The following is a 14269-nucleotide window of genomic DNA, read 5'->3' as shown; positions in this document are numbered from 1 at the left end:
TCACAGAGGTCTGTGTCCAAGCACATTAATAGAGAGGCGAAGGGAAGGAAAAGATGTGGTAGAAAAAAGTGTACAAGCAAAAGGGATAACCGCACCCTGGAGAGGATTGTGAAACAAAACCGATTCAAAAATGTGGGGGAGATTCACAAAGAGTGGACTGCAGCTGGAGTCAGTGCTTCCAGAACCACTACGCACAGACGTATGAAAGACATGGGTTTCAGCTGTCGCATTCCTTGTGTCAAGCCACTCTTGAACAACAGACAGCGTCAGAAGCGTCTCACCTGGGCTAAAGACAAAAAGGACTGGACTGCTGGTGAGTGGTCCAAAGTCATGTTCTCTGATGAAAGTAAATTTTGCATTACCTTTGGAAATCAGGGTCCCAGAGTCTGGAGGAAGAGAGGAGAGGCACAGAATCCACGTTGCTTGAGGTCCAGTGTAAAGTTTCCACAGTCAGTGATGGTTTGGGGTGCCATGTCATCTGCTGGTGTTGGGCCACTGTGTTTTCTGAGGTCCAAGGTCAACGCAGCCGTATACCAGGAGGTTTTAGAGCACTTCATGCTTCCTGCTGCTGACCAACTTTATGGAGATGCAGATTTCATTTTCCAACAGGACTTGGCACCTGCACACAGTGCCAAAGCTACCAGTACCTGGCTTAAGGACCATGGTATCCCTGTTCTTAATTGGCCAGCAAACTCGCCTGACCTTAACCCCATAGATTTTCTATGTGGTATTGTGAAGAGGAAGATGTGATATGCTAGACCCAACATGGCACTGAAGCTGAAGGCCACTATCAGAGCAACCTGGGCTCTCGTAACACCTGAGCAGTGCCACAGACTGATCGACTCCATGCCACGCCGCATGGCTGCAGTAATTCAGGCAAGAGGAGCCCCAACTAAGTATTGAGTGCTGTACATGCTCATACTTTTCATGTTCATACTTTTCAGTTGGCCAAGATTTCTAAAAATCCTTTCTTTGTATTGGTATTCAGTAATATTCTAATTTTCTGAGATACCGAATTTGGGGTTTTCATTGGTTGTCAGTTATAATCATCACAATTAAAAGAAATAAACACTTGAAATATATCAGTCTGTGTGTAATGAATGAATATAATATACAAGTTTCACTTTTTGAATGGAATTAGTGAAATAAATCAACTTTTTGATGATATTCTAATTATATGACCAGCACCTGTAGTGGTTATATTGGTAGAAGGATGTTGGAGATGGAGCTGCCGGTCAAGAGGAAGGCCAAAGAGGAGATATATGGATGTGCTAAAAGAGGACATGAAGTTAATTGGGGTGAGAGTAGAGGATGCCGAGGATAGAGTTAGGTGGAAACAGATTCGCTGTAGCGACCCCTAACGGGAACAGCCGAGAGAAGAAGAAGAAGATTGTTAAAGGCATTCTGAGAGAGTAATCATAAACGCAAACTTCACCCTCCAGTCACTAGGGGGCGATAGTAGCAATCTGGTTTGTAATTGTGTCCCATTCAAAACCTTTAGACAAATAGTAAATTAGAACATCCAACTCAACTATACATCAATGGCAGATATATAAAAATCAAAAGTGAATATAATGTATATTATTAGATTGATACATATATACAATCTCCTAAAAGTAAGACTTTAAATTCCCAGACAAACGTTCTAGGATGTATGCCTTTCATGATTTATTACGTTATTTTTTTTTTCTTATCCAAGTGCTGTGACTTGAACGTAACATCATTCATTAATGATGGCGCCGGCCAAAAAACGCAACGTGAGTTCGGTAAAATCAACACAAATAAACGTAAAAACAGCTAAAATCGACCTTAGCTGTAAAGTGGAAAGTATACTTAAGAGCAGAAAACATGCTAACGACGTTTTTGACATCCTCGAGTTCCTTCAGGTAAATATACACAAATAGACTCAGTTGTTAGAGCATTACAACTGAAAGCGTGCTAATTAGTCAGGCTTTTATCGTTACCAAGCACGTCGTCTACCATATTTAACTCATTAAAGCACTACTCTGCTTGTGTTTGTAGTCAGAAAAAGAGAAGGATGTTGTCAGTGCTGTCAGTGTGTGCAGTAAATTGTTCTGCACTTTGTTGGAGAGGAAAGAACTGTTCATGGGAAAACTGCTTGGAGAGGAGGAGGCGCTGAGTGGTCAGTACAGGCTAATTATCCATTATTATTAACCCTGGATACCAGAAATCTTGCTAAGTCGCACTGATACAGTAATGTCTGTACCCTTGTCCGGTCCAGGAAAGTGCAGTGCTGAAGAGAAGTATCGCATCTTCATGAGACACCGTTACAACAGTTGTGTTGAGATGTTGCTTGAGCACCTCAGCCATGAAGGTTACAGCGTCAAGGTGAGTTGACATGTTTAAATTCTTCACCATAAGTCACACATTTACAAAAAAAGACTTGCATAGCACAAGTGATGCACAGAGAAACAAAAATAAAAAAAACCCTCAAGACCAACCAGTGTGCTTGAGTCAAAATCCTCTGTCACACTAATAACATAGTCATAAATAACTGACCAAATGCAGGAGAGTGCCTTGTGCTGCCTGATGAAGTTTGCTGCAGCAGAAGGACAGCATCCTTTAGAGGACTTGGACTGGAGTGAACACTACAGCTTCCCAAGGGAACTCATCCAGGTAGGGTTTTGTATCACGCAACCCCATCCATCAGCTATAGAGGACATGAAAAATAATATTTTTTATTAGTTCTGCTATGTGAGTTCAGTAATTTATCAAAGATCAGAAATAAGGCAGTGTTTTTAAATGTTTTTGAACAAATGAACCTTTCACAGGCACAGGCACCTTTCTGATATTTTTGTTTTATTCCTTGATCAGGCTGTGGTAGAGAGATTGCTGTCCAAATCTACAGACAACTCCCTGCTGATCTCCAGGTTCCAGGAGTTCCTCGAGATGGAGGATGTACGCTATTATGTCATGAGCTCCATCCGAGAGAATGTGGGCAAAGTCATGGACAAAAGTAAAGGGGTTGGTGAACTTGGCTCATCTGCTGTCTTTTTTTATGGAGCAAAGATTCCTTGGTGTGCTGACTACTGTTGGGTTGTCTTGTTCCTCACAGGCAGTGGTGCCCATATACCAGAACAATCTGTTCACCCTCATGTCCAGCATTAGTATGCCAAGCCAGGAGTCAGAGCTCTCCAACTTCATGGTCAAACAGGAAGGTGAGACCTACTTTTTGGAAGTTTCCAGAATTAATACATTGTCAGTTTTCTCTTCGATGATGCTTATCTGTCATTGTGTTGGGAGAAAAGTTATTTTTGTTCTGTACAAGAATGTTATTAAAACAATATGGATTTGTTTTTCAGCCAAGCACGAGGATTGGAAAGCTGCTAAACTAAATGTGGGTAAAATATTTTTAATCAGACCTTCACATTTTTGCTTAAATAACACAAATAATTATTTTAAATGTTGTACTTCATTACAGGAACACAAACGTGTCTTTGAGAGGATGTGGCTTGGCTTTCTCAAGTATAAGGTACTGTAGAAACTGTTACTGCTTAGACATGTCTTAATATTTTCAAAATATTAAACAGATTTCCACTGTTTGTCTTTAAACATTGGACTCTGTACTGTCAAGATTATACCTTGTCTCATTAGTTTTTCATCTTTCTGTTGTAGCTGCCAAGCAGCATGTATAAAAAGGTCTTGGTGATCCTCCATGAATCCATTTTGCCCCACATGAGCAAACCCACGCTGATGATTGACTTCTTAACTGCTGCCTATGAAGTTGGTAGGTTGTGCATGTGGCTTAATAGTGGTGGTGCGCTAACAAGTCCATGTTGGCTAACACTAACTACTTTAAAATACCATATTGGCATTTAAGTCTGGTTGTTATTGTCATTATTATTACTAATATTATTTCTGTAGAGTGACAGTGGTTAACCATGATATGGCATTTTATTATGTTTCTGTTGAACAGGTGGGGCAATCAGCCTGCTGGCCCTTAATGGCCTTTTTGTTCTCATACATCAACATAACCTGTGAGTAGTATATGAAAAATACATTTGTTTGATCACTTTTAATAGTCACATTAATTACAATAATATGCAGAAGAAACGTGTATATAAAATAAGGCTCTGTCCTGAATATGTAAACAACAATAGTGGACTGAGAGATAGTTATGAATGACATAAATACTGAACTGTATGTTGTGTGTGTGTTTGCAGGGATTATCCTGATTTCTACAAAAAGTTGTATAATCTGCTTGATCCTTCTATTTTCCACGTGAAGTACAGAGCGCGCTTTTTCTACCTAGCCAACCTCTTTCTAAGCTCCAGGTAAGATGCTTGACTGAAAATTGATCCAGTTGTAGTTGTCTGGACAGGTATACAGTTGTAGTAAATACTACCTGTAGTACCCGACTTGCAGACAGTTAAATCTCCCAGTACAGCAGCTGCTGATGTGCCCCACTGAATCAAACAGAGGTCAAGTGATACTGCAGCAGTAGCTGCTGAGGAGAATGTATTTTTGTGATTCAGACTGATTTGTGTTTGGAATATTTAAATTGTTAAAAAATGAGTTGCCATTCAAGATAATGACCATAAAAATTCCCAAAAGCATTTATATGTTTGTAATTTTAATGGGTGTGTGTGCGTGTGTGTCTGCTTTTGTCCAGCCACTTGCCAGTGTACCTAGTGGCTGCATTTGCCAAACGCCTGGCTCGACTGGCTCTGACAGCACCGCCTTCAGCCCTCCTTGTAGTGCTGCCTTTCATCTACAACCTGATCCGTCGCCACCCATCTTGCAGAGTCCTTATTCACAAGCCCAACACAGACGGTGGTGAGTCTCATTTATGATCAGAATTTGTAAATTATTGGTTTGTAACTCTTCAAAATGTAATAGATTTTGGTGATCACTCCAGATGATTCTAATATTTATGACAGTTTGTAAGAATTTTACTGTGATGTACAATATTTTTCTACAATCCAAGAAATGTATAGATGTTTGTTTATTGGTTGTTCCATTCCAGTTTTTTTGGCCCCAATACCGATCTGGTTCCTTTCATAAAAAGCCTATAACCTATTCCAATCCAATGCTTATATTTACCTACAGTAAATAGTAAATGTTCATTAAATATCTGACATGTTGAAACTGAAATTAATCTGGCACACTGTATTTTTAGGAGATGTTGGACATACTGAATCAGGCCTTTGTTCGAAAAATTTTGTTTATCAAATTAAATTATTGATATAAATAAAAGAACTGGGAGCTGGACAAGATACTCTCAGAACTACAGACTCATTACAGGGCAGATACTTACTACTACTTCATATTTGTATGTGGCAGTGATACCTAGTATCGTATCGGGTCATCGCTAGTTTGTTTCTGTTCATAATGGCAGAACCTGTGGAAGACCTATATGTAATGGATGAGGAGGATCCCGCACAGTGCCGTGCCTTAGAGAGCAGTTTGTGGGAGATTAAGGTGTGTATGTGACAGTTTCTTAGCTTTTTTTTCATGTAGATTTGAAAATAAAAGTAAAAAATATTACAAATATTTAGGAGTCTGATTTAATGGAAGTACATTTATTTTGGAGTAAAATTCACACTCTGCTTTTCTCCTTTTCTGTAGACACTGCAGAAGCATTACTATCCAGATGTGGCCAAAGCTGCCATGTTGATCAACACACCCCTGTCAGAACAAGAGGATGACATCAGTGAGATGCTGGAGATAACAACATATGAGGTGATGCTTCCAAACTTAGCTGGTTTCTCTAGGTGTTTAGTGTAGTATGTTTGATTGTTTAGTAACAGTTATATAATGTTGTCTGTTAGTGCATACAAACTAAATGGAAGATAACGCTAGAAATGATAGTATCTCTCATGGATAACATCCCATGTTCTTATCCACAGCTGATGGAGAGAGACCTGAAGCAGACCCAGAACAAGAGCATCCCCCTGGAGTTTGAAACGGCCACACAGTTACTAAAAGGAGGGGGCGATGTGTTAGGACAGCACTTTTGTCTGAATTAGAATAAGTTATAAACAAGGAGACTGTATTCACTGTGTCATATAACTGTCAGGAACCTGTTCATCTGAATGTTTACCACATTTTGAACTGAACAGAATGTACGGACAGACCTCTTTTCAGAACAAAAAAATGATAATGAGCAGCAGAAAGACATTTGATCTGCAGCTGTGTTAACATGCTTTTCTTGACAGTGCCCCTGTGTGTGACTAATAAAAATCTTTCCAAAGCTCACTGTCTACTCACACCTTTTTGATATTGTTAACTAAATTATTCATAAGTGACTGGGATTTAATTTATAATAAATTTTGATTTTTTTGTACAAGTCTTTATACTGTATGTCCAAAATGGTCTGAGACACACTGTGGCATATCATCTAGCTGTGCAGCTCCACAGAGCTTTGTGGCCTCTATTCCATTTGCTCTTTTGTTTTGTTTTTATGGCACTTAACCACTGAGTTTACAGTTTACTGTTCCAGTAGCAGCAGGTTGCTATTTTCAGCTGCAAAGCCATGCTAAACCAACATTTTCTACTTTAAGACCCATGTTTTCTCATAAGTTAATAACACCAGAGATAAAAGTAGAGTCCATATAGATGTTTCTGAGGTGGCCTGAAGCACATCTTCAACTAAATGTTAATGTGTCTGCTGGATGTGTAAATAGGCAATCTTTTGTGAGCATGTTAGCCTAAAAGCTCTATAAGGCAATAATCATATGTACAGGCTAGATTTGTGTTTTTAAAAACACCCAGGTGTTATTATGTATTTGGACTCAAAGATGGGCTGGGAACAAACTGAATGTTAAAAATAAGTTGGCCTGTTCTACCGCTGAGTCCTGGAAAGAGCTAATCAGGTGCAGTAAACCCCCCTGTGTGGATGGACCATGTGTGCATTAATCATTTGTTACAAAATAAACAGTAATTAAATAGCTACTATAGGCATTAGCTTACCAGTGGGTTTTGCTGCAAGAAATGATGAAGAATCCCAGTGACACCAGATCACCCCTCATTTCTGATAGAGGAAAAATGTTTTTTTTTTCCATTTTCCATTTAAAATTCTTCCTTTTGTTAAGTGTGCCATATGGTCACACAGCAGGCAGCTTAGGATATAAAAACACTGTGAAAGAAAAATTGCGAACCATACCAGACTTCTGTTAGAAAAGAGCAAGTCATATCACAGAGAAGCTGTCTAACAACTAAGGCCTGTCTGGGGACAGCTACAGAGTTTGCAGGGAACCTCTAATGCATCACAGCTTTTGGATTTCATTATGTTTATGTATTTTTAAATTCGTTTTGTGGGTTTTGCTCTTGCGGATCACAATGCACCAGACAGAATCTGTCAAAACATAGGATCGCTGTGAAGAGGCTGAGAGTAACAGAAGAAGACCTATAAAGATTGGTAAGCGATCGATTTGGTTTAGCCTATTGAATTATATACATGTTATGGAATTTAGTTTATCGGGTGGAACATAATATTTTATATATAGGCCTACTTTGTCCTACAACGTGCAGTTTCACAAAGTTTTTTCTCCAGTCACTGGAATTCCTCCACTACAGACAAATTGTATAGGTTACATTATAAACTTGACATTCTGGACTTCTATAGAATTTACAGTTGCTTTTGTAAACCATTCTTGTAAAGGGAACTTTTGATGAATTGTTGCTGTGACTTTTAAAATAATGCCAGTGCAGTTGTACTAATTAGTGCTCAAGTCAAGTGTTGCAGCAATGAAGAGTTGTTCCAGAATCAAAGTAGTTAGCTGCATGTGTTCACGATACATACTAATATACTACTAATACCATAGTATAAACAATCATAGTAATGGACTAACCGTGACTAACCATCTCCATTCAGGTCTAGGTGATGATGCAGACACAGTTCTCCTCTCACTTTGGTAAATCTGCATGAGATGCTTTAGCAGCACTGCAGTTTCACAGAGGTCTTGGCAGGAGGGGAAATTTCAGACTCAGACTGAGCTTTGTCTTGTTGTTGAGTCTGTCCTCATCCTCCACGGTCACTTGCAGGGAAGCAGAAGCTGTCCAAGGTGAGTCAGCAGAGAGAAGCTGAGCATTTGGCTGAGGCTCTAAGGGAGACAGAGGGAGAGGGACCTGATTGTTTCTGGAGTTTTCTTCCAGTTACTTGTGACAAAAAACAAACAAAACCAATAACTGTTCCTTTTTTGTCTATCAGTTGACACTTTGTGTCAAGAAAGCAACTCAGTACTGTATATTCATGTTCTGCTACTTCAACTTCACTACATTTTAGAGGCAAAATATTGGACTTTTTACTCCACTATGTTTATTTGGTAACCTTAGTTACAAGTTACTATTCAGAATCTGTATAACAGAACAAAATACGGTATAAGATTTTATTGATCTCTTGTGAGAAATTCACAAGCTACCCAGCAGTACTTCAAATTATAAGCATGTAATGTATAGAAAGTAATGTGTCAGTAATTATAATCTAATAATATTATACACATCGATGTGAAAGGTACTATTCTGCATACTTCCACCTGCTGCTCTTTACCTCCTGGTCTCCTGTCTATATATTCTCCTCCCTTCCCTCCATCTGGTTGCTGGCTCATCTGTTCTCCATGCTTCGTTGCTCTGTCACCCGTCTCCCCTGCGTACCACACCCTGCCTGTCCACTTTCTAAGTTTTCATATCACTTGCCTTGGTTGCTGTTGGGCTGTTCTTTTTGAGTTTTTCCTGTCAGCAAGATTCTTGATTAGTTCTCCGGTTCATTTGAGTTATTTAGAGTTTGTTTCATGTAGCTCCCTGACCGTTCTGTTTAGATATTTTTTTTTTTTACCTGTATTGTGAAGTCCTGTCAGGTTGAGCATCTCTTTACCCCTTGGTTCCTCTTCATTTATGTTATACTGAAAAAACACTAGACTCTAGACCGTGTCTGCATTTTGGGTCCTTTCTTGCCTGAAACCTAATATTTGACATTGTAGTATTGCTTCATTTACTTGTGTAAACAAGCTGAACTTGTTCTACCACTGATGAAAAAAGTAAGAATATGAATTTGCTCTTTTTTTTTATTATAAAACAGACTGTCTAAAAGACCAAAAAGAGGGGACAGGAATCAGCTGTGTGAGTTGATTATGATGCAGCAGTAGTCATATAAGTTAAATCTCCTGAGGTACAAGCAGCATTAACTTTTTTAAGCCCATGTGTCAGTGTACCGTGTTATAGTTAATATGAATACAGCATTCCTGTGTCCTGTAAGTGTGTGTTTGCACAATGGTACAAAGCATGTCAACATAAATGGAGATTTAGCACCAACTGCTAAAAGCTAATGTGTTTTATCCACGCTATCCCCATCACTGTGTTGCTGTGACACAGTAATCCTCTATTATGTAAGAAGGGAGCTCTCTCTCACTAAGCACAGTCATACACATGCACATGGGCACACACTGTATGTCACCTGCAAGAACGGATGCAGTGGGCAACAATGCCACACTGGGATAATGGTTTCTGTATGTGGCTGATCTTGCTGTCAGGAATTGATTATGAACTTAAGAGAAAACTAATTATTTGATTTTAATGAAGGAAGATAAAGGAATTTTTCAGTAAGTGTCAAAGAGCTATTTGCTAGATTTATTAGTACCATGTAGATGCAATATACCATTTTTTGTTTATTCTTTCTTAGCAACAGTAGTTACAGGGTTTGTTTTTTTGTACGTGCAGTGGAACATTCTTATTTCCTATGTTAAAATTGATTCATTCAGGTCAGTCTTAGTATAGTCTTTGGTGATAATACAGATTATCCTCATGCATTTCATTGGAAAATGTATTTTTTACATATTCTGTTTTGTTATTGTCATAATTGTTGAACATGTACAGTTTGCTGTTTTGGTTTTGCTTAAATAATGATTTGAAAATAATTTTTGTATTGATGGATTTAATATGTATTGTTTTAGATGGCAACCTAACAAGTTCACAAAGGTCAGAAAAAATGCATTTAAAAATGGAAAAACTGAAATTTGATAAAATGTTATGGGGGAAAATATTACTCTTACAATTGCAACTACTACATTCAGGTAAATTGTCCAGCTACTAGCTTGTAACTGTACCAAAGTAACAAATATAAAACACTGGCTTGCAGCGGGGGTTCACTATGTGTTAATGGTGTTTGTGTGGGTTTTGCAGGTGATAATGCGGGATCATACACTGAGCGCTAATGTAGAGGAGGTGCTGAGGCAGTCCCAGATGGAGTTAGAGTGGTTCCAGAAACAGCTGGACATGATCACCACCAGAAACATGCACCATCACCACCTGCACACCAAGGGCAAGGTACTGTGGTATCACATGCTGTAGCCCTGTATTAATAGCTACTAGAGTTAAGATAAAACTTACTGTGGGGGCATTATCTTTAATCTTAGTCTAAGATAAATGGAATCTACTGTTTGTTTATAGGATTTGAACACCATCTGATAGGCCTTTGATAAAAGTCTCATTGGATCTGTGATTGTTGAATGCTAACAGAATAATAGTTAGCTTAGAGCAAACAGAATATCTCAGCTTTTCAGAAAAATCGGTGAATCAAAATATGTGAAAGTACACAGTAAAATGAAGGCTAGCATGGAGCTGGACTGAGCTCTGTATGATCTGCATTGATGCCTTTGATTCCAAACCACAAATGCATGGTTAACAATTGCTAGTGTGCAAGTAATATGTGGTAGTACTCTTTTAAAAATAAATATTAGGGCATAGTTCCAAATTCAGGGTTAACCTTGGAACATTGCCCTTTAATAATAAGAATCTTGCATAAGAGTTTGTATTGTTTTTAGTCTTGCTAAAATGAGACAAACTGCTTCTAGTAATGGTGCTCTTGAGAGAGGGAATTTTGGGATAAAGCACCAAATTTGTGGACTGTCATCTTAAAAACAGAGCATCTGCTCATCCTATTGTGACAGAATTCAGAACACATCTTTGTGATGCATCACCTTCTCTGATACATGGCACTGCATAGACCTATACAGAAACAGATCTGTGCAGTGCCTTTAATTGAGATATGTACTGAGGTGTATACTTTATTCAGTGCAAACTCTGACTAAATATTTAAGGATAAGGATAATCACCTTTATTTGGCCAAGTATGTTACACACAAAGAATTTGTTTCTGGTACAGAACCGATGGCAGCCATCTGCGATGCCAACTCAACCAATGGCTCTAACCATCAGGGCAACTTGGGGGGTCAGTGTCTTGCCCAAGGACACTTCGACACATGGACTGTAGGGACCGAGTTTTGGACCTCCGACCCTCTGGTTGGGAGTCGACTGCTCTACCCATTGAACTGCAGTCGCCCTTGGTCCTGTGTGGTATAAATTTCTAATTCCTCTTTAAGGGACACCTAAATTCTAGAATCACTAAAAGAACTGAAACAGTTTTTTATAGTACATGTGAGAATTATACCTCATTTTGAATATATTATGGCTCACAAGGTCTGTTTGCTGTATTTGCTGCTCTCTGGAGGCAGAACAAGCCAAACCATGTTATGACACTGTAACAAAGTTATGATGTGATTACAACATGTTTGCTGTCCTCGATCAGCAGCGTTACTGGCAAATGGTATTTAATCTCATTCCAGCTGTGCACATAGATGGCCTCCAGTTATTACAGTTTTTAGGCTGAGTTTTATGTTTCTGTTTTCAGTAATCTTATTTTACATGAATGTAACAAACATGCACCTGTCTGCTGTTGTGTTTTAACTCGTTTTAACTCCTATGCTTTAAGGCTTTTTAGAGTTTTTAACAACAACTGGTATGCCATTGCCTGATTCAGATAGTCTACCTAACGGAGAATTTAATTCTGCTTTTATAGTAGGAGACAAGAGTCAAGGAACAAACACAAGTTGTAAATCTGTTGTTCATCCTTGCCTGTCGTTAGTCTTAAGGGATAAAAACACAAAAATAAAAGCACTTCCATTGTTCACTGAAATACAGGAAATAACTATATTTTAATCTTATTTTCCTTTCAAAGTAGGCTATATGCATATTTATGCATGTCCATTTTGTATTTTATTACACAATTAAATGTCTCTTAGTTCTTGGGTGGAAAAAAAAGCAGCATCCCAGGCATGCCATTACTTTTATTCTAGTCCGAGTCTTTTACAAATATGGCCAGAAGAGGACAGCATACCCCTGAGAACATATTTCAGCATTAATAATTCATCAGGTTGAGAACAGACGAGGCCGAGATGTGGCCCAAAGAGAACAGCTTGCTTAAGTTGTTAAATTATACTTTGCCTTCAGCTGTTTGCACATTTAAAGGGTTCATTGCATATTTCTGCCCAATCCAGTTTCCATCTGTTTCTGAACTCGGGTCTCAGAGGGCTTCATGTCATGCCTGAAAACCAATTCACTCGTGAGTAATGCGTCTACAGTAAGGATGGGAACAGACAGTGAACAAGTGTTGCTAGGAAACGGAGCGGAACTGTCCATACGTTCTGCTTTCTCCTCCCATTCACACGCACTTAGTGTTTCTGTATTTCTGTCCTCTCCTCTGACCTCATGTGTCTCTCTGTCCTAGTGTTAAATAGAGAACAGCTATCAATAGAATACATTCGAGTGTCTGCAGCTGATGTGACCTCACTAATACCACCACACTGATTTAATTTGGGTCCCCTGATCAGGGATTTAGAAGAGGTGAAGAGTGAAGTGAGATGTATGTATGTGAGCTCTGTCCAGGAACATGACAAGGCAAATTGGATTTAATGCTAGAGGAAAGTTACAGTACAAGTATTAATACCAAGTAGGAGCAAATGACTAAGATATAAGTACTTGACATATAAATATGGGATGGAGAGATGTATGGATCATTGCTTCTGTCAGCATAACAGAAAATCATAATTTTCTGTCTATGAGAATGTGAGACACAGAGGAGACAGGGCTTGCTAGACCACAATCTGCTCTGCTTGGATAAGACGTGCTTATCTCTTTTTGTGCATGTGTGACATTGTTTTTGGTCAGTTGAACAGAGTGTGTACTTGTCTACATATAAGCAAACCAGAGAGAGAAAAGAAAGGAGGTTGATGTGGAAGAATGAGATAAGGCATTAAAACATTTCGGGATGGGAACAAAGGAGTGTGTGAGAGTGCCATGAAACCACTGTAGCTGTTTTTGTTCTCACTGTTGAGGGGAGACCTCGAGCTGCGTAAGGGCCAGGCAATCTACTAAAGGTACAGATTGGAAACACTCACCGTAACTGTACACACAGTCATACATGGGCATACACATGTTCACACAGACATATTGTATCACCTGTGCCTTTCACCGCCACCTTATCATGTTATGGAAAGGGAAGAGTCATTTTGAGACAGAGGGATATTGTCATTTATCTACAGTATATCACCAAAAGCATACAAGTCTGCGTGAGGGCATTTCTATCCCATTCCCTTGTTTAAGATTGTTAAATGCTGTTGATTTTCTTAATCTTAAAACATAGAATTGATATTCTTGATGCTACTGCAGGTGCTAAGTAGCAGGAAAGTCATTGTGAATTATTTTTCTCCTGGGTGCTTGACTCTAGATATAGAGCAGCCTGTCTACATCCACTTCTCTGCTAAACACATACAAAGGCTTGAAAGTGGAGGCTTGAAGAAACTGTTTTTTTTATTGACACTGTCAGTCACTGTACATCCACAGCTGACTGCATCAGGCAGCACTGAGGCAACTATTTCACTCACACACCAGATGGCGATATGACAATCTATTTAAATCACTCCTAATGAAAATAAGATTACCTTAGGTTATTATCCTGGTTAGCTGAGCACAAACTACTTAATCACTGTGCTCTTGTTTCAAATCCAGCCACTACATGCTATTTTCCTAATCCATTCTGTGTTCCTAAAGTCATCCATAACAGCAGAAATTCCATAACAATATGAGAAATATAACATTAGTTTTTGACATCCTGAATTAAAATCAGTAGCTATTAAGTACAGCAAAAGTAGATAGGAGCCTTTCTGTGCATGGCATAAAGCCCTTATTCCATAATTATATGCTGTAACATCTTAAAAGCTGCCCACGCGGTCTGATTTGCTTAATAAACAGTTTACCTCAGCCTCAGCCAAGAACGGCATCTACAGATGACTAATCATCACATAATGGCTAGCATCATACCAAAGTCTGGACGTTGTTGTAATATTTGTAAAATGTGGAGTAACTAAGCAGTATTTGGAATGCTGGCTCCTTATTACTTATGCACGCTGAAAGGCTGGCTTTCTGAAAGTGTACCTGGGGATGGATGCATGGTCCCGAATATTTCTCTATACACT

General features: G+C 38.9%; 2 protein-coding genes across 8 annotated transcripts in view; both read left to right on the top strand.

Annotated features, from left to right (window-relative positions):
• The first annotated feature begins 1710 nt into the window (after positions 1-1710).
• Positions 1711-6215, top strand: noc4l (nucleolar complex associated 4 homolog). The gene is made up of 15 exons (XM_020609833.1): positions 1711-1886; positions 2023-2143; positions 2243-2349; positions 2530-2637; positions 2836-2985; positions 3077-3179; positions 3324-3358; positions 3443-3493; positions 3637-3748; positions 3938-3998; positions 4185-4295; positions 4634-4797; positions 5360-5442; positions 5590-5703; positions 5871-6215. The coding sequence occupies exons 1-15, from the start codon at positions 1731-1733 to the stop codon at positions 5988-5990; spliced, it is 1596 nt and encodes a 531-aa protein (XP_020465489.1). The 5' UTR covers positions 1711-1730; the 3' UTR covers positions 5991-6215.
• Positions 6216-7205: 990 nt separating this feature from the next.
• Positions 7206-14269, top strand: part of rimbp2a (RIMS binding protein 2a) — a 65112-nt gene continuing 58048 nt past the window's right edge. For 4 of the 7 annotated variants that reach the window (XM_020609793.1, XM_020609794.1, XM_020609792.1 and 1 more), the window contains exons 1-2: positions 7207-7381; positions 10141-10284. In XM_020609793.1, coding sequence (XP_020465449.1) covers positions 10147-10284 — 138 coding nt within the window. In that variant the 5' untranslated portion in view covers positions 7207-7381; positions 10141-10146. Of the gene's footprint in view, positions 7382-10140; positions 10285-14269 lie in introns of all 7 variants that reach the window. The other 3 variants (XM_020609795.1, XM_020609798.1, XM_020609801.1) reach the window with 2 other exon arrangements.

The sequence above is a fragment of the Monopterus albus genome, unplaced genomic scaffold, assembly GCF_001952655.1.
Source record: "Monopterus albus unplaced genomic scaffold, M_albus_1.0 scaffold102.1, whole genome shotgun sequence".
Taxonomy (NCBI): domain Eukaryota; kingdom Metazoa; phylum Chordata; class Actinopteri; order Synbranchiformes; family Synbranchidae; genus Monopterus; species Monopterus albus.
Note: the sequence above shows the minus strand (reverse complement) of the source record. Positions and strands in the feature narration are given on the sequence as shown.

Excerpts from the sequence above, each read along its gene's own strand:
- noc4l (XM_020609833.1), top strand. The coding sequence starts at position 1,731 with ATGATGGCGCCGGCCAAAAAACGCAACGTGAGTTCGGTAAAATCAACA. Across the intron at positions 4,296-4,633 it reads AACCTCTTTCTAAGCTCCAG|CCACTTGCCAGTGTACCTAG; the intron begins GTAAGATGCTTG and ends GCTTTTGTCCAG. Across the intron at positions 4,798-5,359 it reads CAAGCCCAACACAGACGGTG|AACCTGTGGAAGACCTATAT; the intron begins GTGAGTCTCATT and ends TCATAATGGCAG.